The 18,816-nt window shown below is 31.4% G+C and overlaps 1 protein-coding gene and 1 long non-coding RNA gene across 2 annotated transcripts; both read right to left on the bottom strand.

The window, feature by feature from the left end:
* Nucleotides 1-254: 254 nt before the first annotated feature.
* Nucleotides 255-1,279, bottom strand: LOC139892950 (ethylene-responsive transcription factor ERF105-like). Its single transcript, XM_071876079.1, has one exon. It carries the CDS (start codon nt 1,255-1,257, stop codon nt 478-480), a length of 780 nt encoding a protein of 259 aa, XP_071732180.1. The 5' UTR covers nt 1,258-1,279; the 3' UTR covers nt 255-477.
* Nucleotides 1,280-7,656: 6,377 nt separating this feature from the next.
* Nucleotides 7,657-8,481, bottom strand: LOC139892949 (uncharacterized). Its single transcript, XR_011774291.1, has 3 exons — nt 8,426-8,481; nt 8,135-8,221; nt 7,657-8,060 (listed from the first exon to the last, which is right to left on the bottom strand). It is a non-coding gene; the product is annotated as an uncharacterized lncRNA (long non-coding RNA).
* Nucleotides 8,482-18,816: the final 10,335 nt, after the last annotated feature.

Raw genomic sequence — 18,816 nt, 5'->3', positions numbered from 1 at the left:
AAAAGTTTTAAATATATGTACGAATAAGTTTAGTAAACACTAAAAAATTTGGTTAAGTACTAGCACTATAGGCCCCTTTGGATTATGGGCCCTGTGCGAGCGCACGTGTTGCACGCCCTCAAATCCGCTCCTGAATTACGGAGTAACTATAAAAAAGATTTTTTTAATTTTAATTACCTTGGCATCATACTTGTTAAATTTCAGAACACACATATTCATATTTTAAAAAAATGACGTGTATAAAAAATTACTACACTAACTTGTGAATTCACGTACAAGTTAAAAACTGTAATAGTTGTATAGAAGTACTATTTATTACAAAAAAATATTACACTATTTTTCAACCCATACAAAGAATCAACAAATCAAATGAATATCGAGTACTATCAGAACGTTTCCTTTTTCGCCTGACATGACTAATGTCTCCACGTGGACGCTAAATCTTTCTATATTTAGTAAACGCCGTTAAAACCTCAGTTAGCCAACAACACAACCAGAAGAGAAGTTCATATTGGGATAAGGTGATAACGGCGGCACCTCAAAAATTCCCTTTCCGTTACCGTCACAAAAATCACAAACAGCCGTCCAATTTGACGCCGTTAACGGCCCCACAACATTACCATCCGTCTTAACGGTTTCTGTTTCCGGTTCAACTTTAGGTTTTTTAACATTTTCAACATGGACCACTTGTGTTTCGTCGACAACCCTTTTCCGGCCGGCATTTATCGTTGTCGGAACCTCCACTACCCCATGCCCGATATCCAATGGGAAGTTTAATATAGCTTTACTACCACGAAGCTTAAAGGATGCCTGATCGTACGCTTTTGCTGCTTTTATGGCCGTGTCAAATGTCCCTAACCACACTCTAGTACCTTTTTTATTTGGGTCACGAATTTCGGCTGCAAATTTTCCCCATGGACGTTGTCTCACTCCTCTATAATGTTTTACTGTGTCCACCCCCTTTGTTTTTGTTAGTGGAGGGGGTGGAACTAAAATATTTAATAAAAGTTTTCTTTCGTTAATAGAATTGCTAGTACCAGTACTAGTAACGGTACTATTATTACCGGCACTCTGGGTAGTAATGACAGAGTGATCAGAAATAGAAGATGACGATGAACTAGTGTATGACACTTCATTAAAATGAACGAAATCGTTATTTGGGATAAACGGGTATGTTTGAAGGAACGATTGGTCGTCTACAAGAAGGTGGTGATGAATGATGTCTACAATACTTGAAGATTGATGAGAAGAATCCATATTTTGTTTATTAGGTTGAATTGATGAATTGGTAATTTGAGGTAGAAAGTAAGGTGTGATTGAAGAAGATTTATACAAGTGATAATTTGAGTGAGTGAGGTTCGAGGATGGAAAAACGAAGTATCCCTGAATTTGAAGGAAGTTACATTCTTGTTCTTTGACTTTCAAGTGTGTCTTTTAGTTCCTAAAATTTGTGTATAATATTCTAATTATATTAAAGTTTGACCAAAGATTGAAAAAGTGTAAACGTTTACAAATGTTTTTTTTTGTTAGAGTATAACTTGGTCAGGCCAAGTCCAATTGTAAAATTGGGTCAGTTAGATTTTTTAAAGTTATGTTATAAATAAGACTAATATTATCAATAATATTCACGAGAATATACATTCTATATTATGGTAATCAGAGTTGAGGGATTGATCCCGATGCCTAATCAGTCGATGCCGTCTCTATACCTCCCGTCTAATCTTACTCTCAATCTTTTGTCTTTATTCATCTCATTCAATCTATTCTATTGGTTCATTAAAAAAACACCTAAAAGCTTCCGTCTCTTATTACTCATAATCGGATTTAAGCCTGACCTTAAGTTATACTCACAGTTTTGAGGTATGCATTTGAATATATTTAAACAAGTAACGAGGTAAACGGATAAAACTTTCTCTTCATACTACTTAGAAGATACAACCTAGAGAAGGTAAATACTTTTTTATTCAGATTTATGAAATTTAATCGGATTACAGTGAGCATTTTTTGCTTTTTTCCTCGTTAACAAATGTTAGTTACTAGTGAAATTTGATTTTGAACATGTAAATTCTAAATAAAGTTATTTTTTTTTTTATTTAAAGAAAACACGGTAAATTCGTTGAACCATCCGTTTTTTTTTTTTTTTTTTTTTTTTGATAAAGGATTACGTGGTGAAGCTTTTATTAGAGTAATAAATAACAAAAGGATAAGAGTTAAATTCGTTGAACCATCCCATACAAAGTACATTACTTAACACACTAAAATACTTTTTTTTTTTTTTTTTTGGTATTCACGTACCATAGTAATGCTATACTTGACGTATATACTACAAGTAGGTATGTTACTCCGTTTTATAGTCGTCTCACAATCAATCGATTTGCCAAATTGATATGCTAGTTATGACAAGTTAGGAAGGGAAAAAAAAAGTCACATATATGCAGAGGCGGAGACAGGGGATGTTTAGGGATGTTTTGCATCCCCCAACTCTTCAAATAAGCGAAATATATTGTGTTAAAAATTGTATATTAGTTGAAAATATCCCCTAACAAATAAACATAAGCATCCCCTAATTCATCCCCTATCCGTGAATCATCAAATTTTGCCCCAAAACTTACATATTTTGCCCAAAATCATCAAATTTTGCTCAAAAATCTCCAAATTTACCCTAAAAACTTCATAATTTGCCTAAAAACCTCCATTTTTCCCCCAAAACCTCCATATTTTGCCCAAAAAAATTGATAGGTTTTTTTTTTGCCCCCGATGAAAAAAAAATACTGCTTCCGCTACTGTTCGTAAGCATCCTCTATTCTGTATTCTTGGCTTCGCCTCTGCATATATGATAAGGTGGCCTAATAAAATTGAGAAGATGGTATATTTGTATGCTAATATGTAGAAGATGATGTTGCAGTAAATTTGAAAATACAATTTATAATAGACAAAACACTAAAATAGAATAACGACGTACGTTACGTCACGCGCAACGCATGACGTCTAGCTCATTTTATTTGGAACTTTTGATATGCTGAGCTAGTAAAAGCATGTTTGAGTCAACGCCACGTGTCTGCTAACGTAGCGTACTAGGGGTGTTGACTCATTATCGCTGAGCTGGACCAAAGTTCGATATATCAGGTACATGGAGAACGTGGAGTAGGTTGTAGGCATGATTAGAAAATTCTAGAGGCAGTTATTAAAGGTGTGGTCACTAATATAGCGGTTATTGAATATAATCGGCGTTATATATCTATAAATAGTGGCCTAAAGCCTCATTTGAAGGCTGATCAATCCACGAACACTCTAATCTTCTCTTCATTCTTACCTTGGAGCTGAGGCTCGGCAAAAGACAAACAACACCACACCTTTCATATCACATCTAACTAAAGAAACTCCTTCCGAAGGTTAGGTCATTCTTTTATTCACCTGCACTCGAACCAAACCATTTTGGTTTGATCATAGAACAAGTCGAAAATAATTATTTACAAATTTAGATTAGAAAAGTAGGTAAAACTACAATGTATAATATATAACTAGTGAAATGACTCGTAGAACCACGAGTTTGTTTAAATAAAACAGTTTAATGATATGTTTTAGGTATTAAATATGCTAAAGTCATTTAGTTTAAAAACCCGTGAAACCACATATTCCGACTAAGAAACTTGTCGATGTTTTTACAAACATATTAATATACTTAACTTGGTCAGAATAAATGAACTACATTTATTCTCCCACGATCTTCTTCCATTTTCATCATAATTTCCATTTTCATTGTCATAAAAGCCTACATTACAACATTTTATTTAGACATGTATTTCGTATACATATGTATCGTAATTAATGTCGTAAAGAGAACTCATATTTAAATAATAATAATAATAAAGTTTCCTCTAAAATTGAGTATTTATATTTTTAATAATTATTATTAGTAAAACAAATGTCTATTTAATTTTTAAAAAAATTTAAATACAATTATTATATGAATGTTGTACAATATGCTTCAAAGTTTGTACATGTGTTCATGGGGTGTTTTGTAAAAGATTGTATAATTTGTTTTAAAGTTTGTACATATAGTCATGAGGATGTTTTATCTAAAGTTGTACATAATACTTTAAATATTGTACATATGGTCATAGAAATGTTTTAACATAAAGTTATACATAATGCTTCAAATATTTTACATATAGTCATGCGAGTGTTTTATCATAAGATTGTACATAATGGTTTACATACTATACAATGAATATTAACTATTAAATACAGAGTAAAAATAATTATTTTAATGACATCATTATGAGTGGCTTAGAAAACAAAAAAAAATATATACATATATATATATATATATATATATATATATATATATATATATATATATATATATATATATATATATATATATATATATATATATATATATATATTGTTTTGAATTTTTTTTAAACTTGAATAATTTTTATTTAACAACATCATTTTAAATATTTATATGATAGTATAGATGATGATGATAACATATTTTTTTGTTTTGATGTTTGTCGTTATAACTCAATACGGAGTACTTGTTTTGGTTTGACTTGTTTTGGTTTGACTTTGTTTCTTATGGTCCATACATGGTCCAATTACGTACCTATACCCTATACATATAAATAAATATACGTGCTAGAATTTTTCAATTATTATTTACGAGTTATGATATTATATAAATATAGTAATTGACAAAGTCTTACTATTCTGTTTATCCTTACATGTCTTTCCCCATTTTCATTTTAACTTTTATTTCCCATATCACAACCAATAAGAATTAGACGTTACATAACAAACAGTGGCGATTACTAATTGACAAAGTCTTACTATTTCGTTTGTCCTTACATGTCTTTCCCCATTTTCATTTTTTATTTTAACTTTTATTTCTCATATCACAACCAATAAGAATTAGACGTTACATAACAAACAGTGGTGATTCTAGAATCAATACCCAATGAGGTCCCAAATATTTGTTTGATAACTTTCTTGCATCAAATATTGAATGTGTCGGATCAAATCGGGTCGGGTCGGGTCACACCTAAAACACAAACATAAAATTGAATAAATACTCACAAAATATAAGGTTGTTCATATTTAGTAGCAATTAATGGCACATACAATTAATGACACATACAGTAGCAATTTTACAGTAATAATTTTAAAGTAGCAATGACCTATACAGCAGCAATTTTAAAATATTATTTTAGCCAATGACCTATACGGTAGCAATTTTACAATAGCAATTTTAAATTGCAGTTTTATAACCTATTATCAATATGAAACGCATAACATTAACATTAGCTGTAAATTACAGTTTTCTCTGACTTTTAAAAATAATAAGTTAGGTAGTTATGAGTGATGAGATCAGAGATTCATATACAATAATTATTACAAATATATTTACCATTACACATACATTTTATTTACAACCATATAATGAATTCACTATAAGTATTCACAATAAAACATGTATATCTCAACATAAAATAAAAATTACACATAATTTATCATAATATATGATAGTAAATTTAACAAGTTATATTCATTCTTAGACAAATATTACACAGGTGGAAGAAGTGTAAATTATATCATATTATATTACGTTCTTATTTTTATTATATATTTGAAAATATTGTAAGATTTCTTAAATATTCAATGTATATCCATTAACCCGCTTAACCCACTGGATATAGATATAGATTGATGAGCTAAATTTAAATAGATATGGATATAAATGAACAAGACTAAATGGATATGTATATGGCTTCACGCACTCACCGATCCATATCCGATCCATTGACATCCATTGGATGAAGGATTGAAGATAGAACCGTAAGAAATTGTGATGTAGAAAGAAGTAAAAAAAAAAATTAGAATTGAAATTGGACAAGCGTTTGTTTATTTTTATATCTAATATATTCAATGGCTCATACTATAAAATCATATCATAGGTGGGTTAATTTCAAACACTTTAATAGTCCAAACTATTAAACTATAATCTTTAAAAATTTACGAGGTCCCATTATTATATTTAGTGGTGTCCTATATATAAAAAATAAAAATTTTGTGATAAATTTCGAAAAACTAGTGATGTCACGGAACTTGGTAGGTCTTCACCTAAAGTCGCCATTGATAACAAATGACCAAAACAACCATAACACTACATAGCAAATGACTAATTATCCTTTATACTAAATACTATCTCCCATGTTGGTACTATCTTTATTTCACTTCGTACAGCTCCCTAATGCGCAGCTTGACCAACCACTTCCTTTACCAAAAGCCTTGCTAACCACCACCTCCATCCACCACCGACCCCTGTATTTTTTAATTTATTAGAACTATAAATTTTTTTATTATTAATTAAAATTATGTGGGTCGCTATTTTTTGTATGTTTCCCTTCCTCATTGTTCAATGTTATTGTAGTATGTGACCACCAACACCATCTACTCATGCCATCATAGAAAATAAGATGGGTGCACGGTGATCGCCGATCTGGACTAAGAAGAAGGCAGTAGGAGATGGTGCTTTGGCCGGATTATCGCTAATCAAGAGGCTTAATCTGATGGGTCTGGTGATAACAAATCTTTTGAAGAAAGATGAAAAGAAGTTAAGAATTGATTCAAGAGGGGAACAAATTGGAAAACAAGCAGTAAAAGATACTTATGATAATAGTGGTTTCATGTTACGGCCAAAACAGGTGAGGGTGGATGAATTTTTGGATCTAGGTTTTCTTTTTATTTGGGAATAATACTTTAATATGGATATGAACTAGTTAAATGACCCGTGAATTCACGGGTTTGATCAAAAACTATTGCGATATATTCCTACTTTGATACAAAAATATTAAGGTGGTGATAATATTACTCATCCATGATCATATTCCATAAGGTATATATATGTATATATAGCATAGATGACAACTAAAACAAATTGAAGATGACAACTAAAATAAATTGAATATAACTAATGCATTTCAAGATGTGAGAAATGAACGATATTTTAATAAGATAAATTAAATTTATATGAGTCACCGAACCTCTCCTACATCAATATATATACATATACATATATAGATAAAGATAAATATGAAAAGTAACATATATAAATGAAGATAAAAGTAACAATACTTCGGCATGAGGGAGTAATGCTACTGGTACTTAATAAAATGTCCATGACTTCTCATTTATAGCCACTAAATGGATGTAAAGCTACCATGACTTCTCATTTATAGCCACTAAATGGATGTAAAGCTAGTTTCTATGTCTATTTTTTTTACAAAATATGAAAAGTAAGTTAAAATTAAATGGGTTTGACTTCCAATTTTCAAAACTAAATACAGTACAAAATAGACAAAATTACAGAAATCATCCATGTATTACTGTATTTTATCCATTTTCATCCCTCTCATACAAAAACTTCACAAACAGTCCTTAAAATGAGTTTTTATTCCATTTACATTCTTTCCCAAAACAAAAGTAAACTCTGTTGTTAATTTGTAAGCATGTGAGATCACGGAGACCGGGTTTCTTCAAAAGTTAGAAAAATATAAGCCAAACATCATCTTTATAACAAAGGATGCATCAAAATTCAATCTTCTATAAAAACCTAAATTTTGTTAGCACGTTCTAAAACGTTTAAGCCATTGCTACCCTCAAGACATGCTTGAATGTTTGCCTTTTTTCAACTGGGATCCAAAACCAGCAGATAAATCAAATTGTCGAAGTACTTCAGGCCATGTTAATGGATTTAAATGTTTAAGCCAATTGCGTATGTCTAATCCCCACATGTATGTCTCTTTAAAAAAAATCTTCAACATAAATCACAACCATTTGATAGATAAATATCTAGAGAGTTACGGATCGGGTATTATTTAAGTGATAATAAAAAGAATCTGCCCTTTCAATGATCTCAGGGTGACCACCTTCAGGATTAGCAATTGTATATTGATTTGCTCCGGGCCTACCAGACGGTGTCCTTGCAACATCTTCAGTATCTCTTACGATCAGCTTTAATAGATCAATGTGAACTTCTCCCAATAATTTTGATCCTGAAAAAAAATTAGAGCTTTTATATAACAATCTCGCAATTAAACGAAGAAATCAGAGTTCTGGTAAAACTCACGTAATCATGAAGAGCTTGAATGAACTCGTCAAGGGTAAAGGGCCAAAGACCAATAATGTCAGCAAAAGTCATACAAAATCTCCAAAGCTGTGATAGTAAGCATATAGAATATACTTACATATTAACTATTAACCATTATGATAATGATAAAGAGCATACTTATTAAAGGAAAAAATAAAGAGATGTGGATAGGAACCTACCATGAGAAGATTTCCAACAATTTTATTAATAAATTAACGGGAGAGTTAACATTTATTAGGGCAAAGGATGTAATTGAGAAAAAAAACTCACTTCGAGGACTCTTTGTGCAGTTTTTGCTTGGGAAAGATGAAAACGGCTAAAAACCACCAACACGTGGACAATTTCAGTAAAAGTGTGTCTACGAAATAACATGGAGAACTACTATTTATTAGCATGTAAGTAACATGTTGCAATTGAAAGGAGATGACAACTTTAAGCAAGCATATGACTATGATTATGCATATTATGTAGAGTTCCATGTGCAGAGAACTAAATTAAAGTAAAGTTTATTAAATCTAAGTTTTTGGTTGGTAATAACTTACTGAATGGGTCATGTTTGACAGCAAAAACGAAATGTAAGTGAGTGATCAGTATGTTAACTTCAATTTCATCAAAAGTCAATACCAATATTAAAGATCAAAATGAAATTAAATTAAAAAAGTAATTGGGTTGAATATGATAAAAGTTATAATCATGAGTTTAAAGGAGCCCGATCGTAGTGAATGGATTTTTCATTGCGTAACGATCTGAATACTACATACGAATCGGATTAAACCTACACGCGGCCACATAATCTCGAATCTACTCATGAAGCCTAAATTATCATTACACTCAGATTATAACTGAAAAAACGAAATCAGGAAAAAAAATTATACCTTTAGTAATCTTTTTCTCTTGGGCATTTCATCAAACAATATGTAAGCACTACAATAGAAAAACGACAACTTTTTCTCAAATTAACTCAAACTGTTTTATCGCATTTTTATTATTTGCAATTTCATTATCGTTATTTACTTTACGCTTTAATTTAAATCTTGTATTTATTTTTAATATTTTACATTTGATTTTAACTGCGACTAAAGTTTTAAAATCGACAAACCGGTCATTAAACGGTAAACCCCCCCCCCCTTTATAATAATAATATTACTTATATATATATTTGTATTTTTATAAAAGTAAACTAATATAGCGTTAAGCTTTGTTTAAAGATTTCCTTGTGGAACGAACCGGACTTACTAAAAACTACACTACTTTACGATTAGGTACACTGCCTATAAGTGTTGTAGCAAGGTTTAAGTATATCCATTCTATAAATAAATAAATATCTTGTGTAAAATTGTATCGTATTTAATAAGTATTTCCTTGTAAAATTTAATAGTATTTTATATACACCTCGCGAAACATCAAGTATTTTTGGCGCCGCTGCCGGGGAACTACTCTTAAAAGCCGGAAGCGCAACGCTAATAAAAAAAAAAAAAAATTTAGTTTACTTTTATTAAAATTCGTTTTTATAAAAATACGTTTTAAATATTCGAAAATATAAAAAGAAAAACAAAAATATGGGTATTTTTAAGATTTTGATAAATATTTAAGTTTTATAAAGTTTCTTTAGTTTGTAAAAATATAAGTTTTATTTAATTTATTTTATAAATATATTTTATAAATATAAAAAACCGAAAAAAAATATAAATATATATAAATCTATTTTTTTTATTGTTATAAAGTATTTTATTTTTATCTTAGTTATTAAAGATAAGTTTTATTTAAATTATATAAATATTTTAATTAATATAAACAGAAAATATAAAAACAGAAAACAGAAAATAAAAAAATAAAATAAAGAAAAACGCGTCGAATTTTAAACCTGTCAGTTGAATTTCTGAACCCCGCGAGTCGCGGGGTTTGGTGCCTTGAATACCGCAACTCGCGGAGGGGACCTGACACCAACAGGAAGCCCTAATCCTGCATTTATTACGGAGTATTATTAATTATTATTAATTAATTTGTAATTAGGGTTAAATATTTAATTAATTTAGTATTTAATTTAAGTTTTAATTAATTTGTATTATTTAGTATTAATTAGTTTAATTAATTTGTAAAATTAGTAGTTTTAATAAATAAATAATATAAAAATAATATTTTTATAAAAATTGTACTTTTTACAACTTTTTGTATATTTTTATATTTTGTCCCTTTTCAATCGTTTTAGCGTAATATTTGTATTTTTAGCTCATATTTAGTTTTAAACTTAGTTTTTGCCATAGTTATTTTTACTTCTAGATTTTTAGGCTTTGCCGTAGAATTCCTTAAGTGCTTTTTATTTAGACTAAGATTTAGGTGCTTTAGAATTTTGCGACGCCTTTTTAAGTTTTAGTTTCTTTTTAAGTTATTTCCATTTGGGATATAGTTTTTCCTGTAAGCTTTAATATTTTTAGACACCTTTTACTATGTACCAATTATCATTCCAATTAGTTATCTCAATTTGCGATTATAATTTTAAGTTAGTTGTAGTAATAAGGTTAGGTTAGTCAAGTATTTTTAAGTTTTATAAGTTTCTTTTATTTTTTCGTCACTTTTTATTTTTCAACCATTTTTCTTTTTCGACCTTTTCCGACGAACTCTTTTTCTTTCTTATTTCTCGCTATTCTAGTTTTAGGACATAGATTTTTATTCTACTTCTTATCTAAATTTTCTTAAAATTACGAAAATTTATTTTAAGTGGTTAAATTGATAGACATCAAAATTTTTTGGTTCGTAGTAATAGTTGGATTTGTACGTGGACCGGGTTATTGGAGCCAAACAGTCCTCAATTATATTGAGACCAAACGAATCCTGCCCCTCTGCTGCATCTTTTGGCTATTCGAAACGTGGGCAAAATCAGAAAAGTCTATTGATTGGATAACTTATTATAATTTTTCTTTCCTTTTAAAAACTAATAGGATATTCAGTGAATGCACCGAGCAAGACGTTCACCACCTTTTGTACGTTCACCACCTATAACTAGATCAAGACATTTAGCAAATATTACTGCCGTTGATTTTTCTTTAGAATCGTCATCCAGTCGACCAAGTACTTCAGTTCAAATTTCCGATAATCCATTTTTTGAACCCGACCTCACAATTGAGAATCCGGAGAATATTCAGGAACGATTCGTAGATCCTGAACCACTAAACTTTCCTCCGGAACCACCAATCATTCAAACAGAGATTGTTGTGGAACGAACCATTAAATCAGAATCCTCTAGTGATTCCGATTCAACAAATTCAATTATGGAGAATCTGGAACCTTTAAGTATGGAAGACCGAATGAGAGCTAAACGCACTGGCCAAGGTCACGCAATTACTCATCCAGACATTAATGCGCCAGATTATGAAATCAAAGGACAAATTCTACACATGGTGACTAATCAATGCCAATTTAGTGGTGCGTCGAAGGAAGATCCAAATGAACATTTACGTACCTTTAATAGGATCTGCACACTATTTAAAATCCTAGAAGTGGAGGATGAACAGATATATCTCATGTTATTTCCCTGGACTTTAAAGGGAGAAGCCAAAGATTGGTTGGAATCGTTACCTGAAGGGGCGATTGATACATGGGACGTTTTAGTTGAAAAATTTCTTAAACAATTCTTTCCGGCATCTAAAGCCGTAAGACTTCAAGCAGAAATTGTTACGTTCACACAGAAACCGAATGAAACTCTATATGAGGCGTGGACAAGATATGGAAAGTTGTTAAGTGGATGTCCGCAACATGGTTTAGATACCTGTCAAATAGTACAAATATTCTACCAAGGATGCGACATCACTACAAGGAAAGACATAGATATAGCAGCTGGTGGTTCTATTATGAAGAAAACCGAAACTGATGCTTACAAAATTATTGATAACACTGCTTCCCACTCACATGAGTGGCACCAAGAAAAAGATATCGTTAGATCATCTAAAACAGCTAGAGCCGATTCTAGCCATGACTTAGATTTCATTTCCGCAAAGATAGATGCTGTGGAGAGACGAATGGAAAAGATGACTAAAGATATTCACTCAATACGAATTAGTTGTGAGCAGTGTGGAGGACCACATTTGACAAAAGATTATCTCAGTATTGAATTAACAATGGAACAAAGAGAGAATATTTCATACATAAACCAAAGGCCTGGAAATAATTATCAGAATAATTATCAACCGCCAAGACCGATTTACAATCAAAACCAGAATTATAACCGAAATATTCCATACAACAACCAACAAGGTCCTAGCAATCAACAAGTATCCAATAATACTTACAATCAGCAAAGACCTAATTTTCAAAACAAACCACCACAACAAACCGATGATAAAAAGCCGAATTTAGAAGATATGATGACGAAGCTAGTTGAAACTCAAACGCAGTTTTTCACATCTCAAAAACAAACTAATGAACAAAATGCTCAAGCATTTAGAAATCAACAAGCTTCTATTCAAAATCTGGAACAAGAAGTAAGTAACCTAGCAAGGTTAATAGGTGAAAGAAAACCGGGAAGTCTACCTAGTGATACAAATGCTAACCCCCGGAATGAAACAGCTAAAGCTATTACCACAAGAAGTGGTACAACACTTAAACTACCGGAAATACCTGTAACTTCTGATGAAGCTATTCCTACTCCACAAGAACCACAACCTGATCAAGATAAGGAAAAAGAACCGGCAGTTGAAAAGGTTAATGAAGATAACACAGCTAAGGATAAACCTTATGTTAAACCATACCAACCACCACTTCCTTACCCGAGTAAAATGAAGAAAGAGAAACTTGAAGCCGAGCAATCCAAATTCTTGGATATGTTTAAACAGATAAATGTAAATCTTCCTTTCATTGATGTGATTTCAGGAATGCCTAGATATGCTAAATTCTTGAAAGATCTAATCTCAAATAGAAAGAAAATGGAAGAACTCTCGGCTGTTACCATGAATGCTAATTGTTCAACAGTGCTGTTGAATAAGATACCAGAAAAACTATCTGATCCAGGAAGTTTCACAATTCCATGTTTTCTGGGTAGTCTTAGTTCAATAGAAGCATTGGCAGACTTAGGTGCTAGTATAAATCTAATGCCATATTCACTATACGCTAAACTAGACCTTGGAGAATTGAAACCAACCAGAATAAGCATACAACTAGCCGATAGATCAATAAAATATCCTAGAGGGATAATGGAGAACATGCTAGTTAAAGTTGGTACTTTAGTATTTCCAGTAGATTTTGTTGTTTTGGACATGGAAGAAGATTCTCAAGTTCCTCTCATATTAGGAAGACCATTCTTAAACACGGCTAAAGCAATGATAGACGTGTTCGGTAAGAAACTGACCCTAAGTATAGAGGATGAGAGTGTTACCTTTTTAGTTGATAGAGCAATGCAACAACCACAATCTGCAGATGATACATGTTATTATATTCAAACTATAGATGCACATGCAGAATTATTAGAAGAATTTCCAGAATTACAAGGAACAGGAGAATGTTCTTTAGGAGAAGGTAATGAACCAATTGATGAAGCTGAAATGTTAGCTACACTTATAGCTAATGGATATGAACCAACAACAGAAGAAATTCAAATGCTAAAAGAAGAAGACAGATATCGATATAAATCATCGATAGAAGAACCACCGAAATTAGAGTTAAAGCCACTTCCAAACCATTTGGAATACGCTTATTTACATGGTGAATCTGAATTACCTGTAATAATATCGTCTTCTCTTACTGAAAATGAGAAATCACAACTCATTTCTGTGTTGAAATCTCATAAACCAGCCATTGCATGGAAGATTCATGATATTAAAGGAATAAGTCCTTCGTATTGCACACATAAAATCCTTATGGAAGAAGGTCATAAAACGTATGTGCAACGCCAACGAAGACTAAATCCTAATATGCAAGATGTAGTTAAGAAAGAGATTATTAAACTGCTAGATGCAGGTTTAATTTATCCAATTTCTGATAGTCCATGGGTAAGCCCAGTTCAATGCATGCCTAAGAAGGGTGGCATGACTGTCATTACAAATGAGAAAAATGAGCTTATTCCTACTAGGACTGTAACAGGATGGCGTGTATGTATTGATTATAGAAAATTAAATGACGCCACCAGAAAAGATCACTTTCCCTTACCTTTCATAGATAAAATGTTGGAAAGATTAGCCAGAAATAGTTATTATTGTTTTCTAGATGGATTTTCCGGATATTTTCAAATTCCAATAGCACCCGAAGATCAAGAGAAAACCACATTCACGTGTCCTTATGGTACTTTTGCTTACAAATGCATGCCATTTGGACTTTGCAACGCCCCAGCAACCTTCCAAAGGTGCATGATGGCAATTTTTCACGACATGATAGAAGAATGCATGGAAGTTTTCATGGATGACTTTTCAGTCTTCGGTGATACATTTGAATCATGTCTAGTTAATCTGGAACGAATGCTAATTAGATGCGAACAATCAAATCTAGTACTTAATTGGGAGAAATGTCATTTCATGGTTAAAGAAGGCATCGTTCTTGGACATAAAATTTCAAAAGAAGGAATTGAAGTGGATAGAGCTAAAGTAGATGTAATTGCTAAACTTTCACATCCCACCAATGTTAGAGGAGTTAGGAGTTTTCTAGGGCATGCCGGTTTTTACCGACGTTTCATAAAAGATTTTTCTCAAATTGCCACTCCTATGAATAAACTCCTAGAAAAGGAAGCTCCATTCATCTTTTCAGATGAGGGTATCAAATCTTTTAATATTCTTAAAGAAAAACTCACTAATGCACCGATCATGATAACACCAAATTGGAATCTACCATTTGAACTAATGTGCGATGCAAGTGATTTTGCAATGGGAGCCGTTTTAGGACAAATGATTGAAAAACGATTTCAACCTATATATTATGCTAGTAAGACGTTACAAGGAGCACAAACGAACTATACAACTACTGAAAAAGAACTCCTTGCTATTGTCTTTGCTTTTGACAAATTTCGATCATATCTCGTTCTAGCAAAAACGGTGGTCTATACCGACCATTCTGCTCTTAGATACCTATTTTCAAGACAATATGCTAAACCAAGATTAATCAGTTGGATCTTACTCTTACAAGAGTTTGATATTGAAATCCGAGATAAAAGAGGAGCAGAAAATCTCGCCGCTGATCATCTTTCTCGTCTTGAAAATCCCGAATTAGAAGTTCTGAATGAATCGGCCATACAAGACAACTTTCCTGATGAATATCTATTGAAGATAGATTATAAAGAAATTCCATGGTTTGCAGACTATGCAAACTACTTAGTTTGTGGATTCCTTGAAAAAGGATTATCGTACCAAAAACGAAAGAAATTCTTCAGTGATATAAAACACTATTTCTGGGAAGATCCTCATCTGTTTAAAAGTTGTCCCGATGGAATAATACGCCGATGTGTATTTGGAGATGAAGCCAGTAAAATATTAAACCATTGTCACACAGGACCAACAGGAGGGCATTATGGGCCTCAACTAACAGCAAGAAAAGTTTATGAAGCTGGATTCTATTGGCCTACATTTTAAAAAGACGCACACCTTCTTTGCAAATCCTGTGATGCATGTCAAAGAGCCGGAAAAATAAGTCAACGTGATGAAATGCCACAAAATGTCATCCAAGTATGTGAAGTATTTGACATTTGGGGTATTGACTTTATGGGTCCATTTCCAAAATCTCATAATAATCTATATATACTCGTAGCCATTGATTATGTATCTAAATGGGCGGAAGCACAAGCTCTCCCAACTAACGATGCACGAGTTGTAGTCAACTTTTTAAAACGTCTTTTTGCAAGGTTTGGAACACCGAAAGCTTTAATAAGTGATCGGGGTACTCATTTCTGTAATAATCAACTTGAGAAAGTTCTTAAAAGATATGGAGTAACTCATAAAATCTCCACCGCATATCATCCACAAACAAGTGGACAAGTTGAAAATACCAACCGAGCTTTAAAACGTATTCTAGAGAAAACCGTAGGATCAAATCCGAAGGAATGGTCCATTAAATTGGAGGATGCACTCTGGGCTTTTAGAACAGCCTACAAAACTCCAATTGGAACCACACCTTTTAGACTTGTTTATGGAAAAGCATGTCATCTTCCAGTAGAAATTGAACACAAAGCATTTTGGGCTTTGAAGACATGTAATCTTGATTTACATGAAGCTGGACGTCTACGATTAAGTCAACTAAACGAATTAGAAGAATTAAGACATGAAGCATACGAAAATTCGTTAATCTATAAGGAAAGAACGAAGAAATGGCATGATAAAAGAATCAGAAGTTCAAAAGAATTTAAAGAAGGAGACAGAGTTCTTCTTTTCAATTCACGATTCAAGCTATTTCCTGGAAAATTGAAATCAAGATGGTCTGGACCATTCATAGTCAAAAGAGTTTTTCCATACGGAACGATAGAATTAATAAATTCAAATGGGATTGAATTTAAAGTTAATGGTCACAGAGTTAAACATTACATACATGGTCCGATGGAAGTTGACAATGAAGTTAATCACAATTTCGACACCACAGCTAACTAAGTGTGGGGAGAATCAAATCTTTAAAGGATAATATGTATTTCTGTTAGAGTTAGATTGTCTATTTTCGTGTAGTTCTCGAAAATGGAACCCGAATGGTCTTTCCCTAGCAGACCCTAAAGAACTAGTCTTCTCCCCCCATTCTGAATTTTTATTTTTTTAGGTTTTTACAAAATGAAGACTGCCTGTGAACTAAACCATGGTCTAATGCTACACGCTTTGATCACTAAACGTAATAATGACATACTACCGAGTGAACTAGTATCAGTAATCAGAGAAAGAATGGACGGAGTTAGAAAAGAATCCAGATGCGAAGATAATAAGTTACAATTTGGTAAAGGAAAATCAAAATCCGCAGCGAAAAGAAGAGCACGACACCTAGAAAGATGTCACAAATGCGGAAAATGGTCACATGGAGGTAAATGTTCAAATAATCAAACCTATTCAAACACCGAATTTGTTACTTTATGCAGAGACGGACCATTCATATGTTTAGAAAAAAGACACTGAATGCTCGAGGTTACGCCTATGTAGCTATGGAAAACCAATTAAACCGACTATCTTATGAATGGGATAGATCATATAACTAAGAAATCTATTTCACAGGTAAGTCTGTACAGTTTTTATTTTTTTATTTTATTTTATTTTTAACCTTTTGATAATAAACGCTAATTTGTTCGCTAAAAAGTATTAAATTGGTATTGAATAAAATTAGGTTTGGCGACCGAAATTATTGATATCATTCAAAAATTTATTACATCACTGCGAAATTTAACGTTTATTCTTAAGGTATAAATATCTTTAATCAATCAACCCAAAATATTTCAAAAATTCGTCATGAGTTAAATTAGGTTTTGGAACCGAAATTACTTTACCGAAAAGAGGGGCGCATATTTTTGATAATATTTGATTGATTAAAGTGGGATAAAAAGCCAAAAAGATTTTTAATTTTGTTTTTACCATGTTTTTAAAATTAATATTTGAACCCTTTATAAATATTGTAAACTTTGTAAAATCAATATTTTTAAAATTGTAAATATTTGAAAAATTAAAATAAGTTTGGTGTGAATTTTTAATATGAATTTTTAATTTTTAAAATATGAATTTTTAATTTTATGCATTTTAAATTGTAAGTTTGGTGTGAATTTTTAATATGAATTTTTAATTTTTAAAATATGAATTTTTAATTTTATGCATTTTAAATTGTAAGTTTGGTGTGAATTTTTAATATGAATTTTTAATTTTTAAAATATGAATTTTTAATTTTATGCATTTTAAATTGTAAGTTTGGTGTGAATTTTTAATATGAATTTTTAATTTTTAAAAATATGAATTTTTAATTTTATGCATTTTAAATTATAAGTTTGGTGTGAATTTTTAATATTAATTTTGAATTTTATAATTAAATTGTGTGAATTTAAAAACAAAAAAATTTACTTTATCTCATTAAGTTAAAAATATGATTTTTAAAATTCGTCGTAAGTTGAAGACTAGGTATTTGAACCGAAATTGCTTTACCCAAGGGAGGGACGAGAACTTTTATTATCATTATTTTTAATCTTATTGAATTAAAGTATGCCAAAAACATTAAAAAACCAAAAATCTTAGCTTTTAAAACAATAGCTACAAAAAGACAAATTTTAAAATTTTGTCGAGGGACAGACTAGGACATCGATCCGAAACGACCTCGTCCTCAATAATAAGGGAAACAAAATTTTAAAAATTATTTACTTAATTGTTTTATAAGTTAAAGATTATAAAAAAAAATATATATATATATATACCAAACTCCGCGACTCGCGGAGTCTGAAGGCTTAAATGCCGCGAGTCACGGGAGGACCGAAAATCAGAAAAAAATAAAGAGCTGGAACAGATCAGTCCCAACCCACAAAACACACAAATACTGCGAACATAAACACGCAAAAACCCGAAAAATACACCCCAAAATCACAATTTTTAACCGTTAATCACCAAATTTTTTACTAAAATCATGTTGAGAAGGATGCTATCTAGGAATTACTCAAGAAAAACGGTAAATTTCTACACACACCATTTAATTCGAAATTTGGTGTTCTTGAGCAATTTTTTCCCCAATTTGATTTTAATGCT

Source organism: Rutidosis leptorrhynchoides, chromosome 2 (assembly GCF_046630445.1).
Source record: "Rutidosis leptorrhynchoides isolate AG116_Rl617_1_P2 chromosome 2, CSIRO_AGI_Rlap_v1, whole genome shotgun sequence".
Lineage (NCBI taxonomy): Eukaryota > Viridiplantae > Streptophyta > Magnoliopsida > Asterales > Asteraceae > Rutidosis > Rutidosis leptorrhynchoides.
Note: the sequence above shows the minus strand (reverse complement) of the source record. Positions and strands in the feature narration are given on the sequence as shown.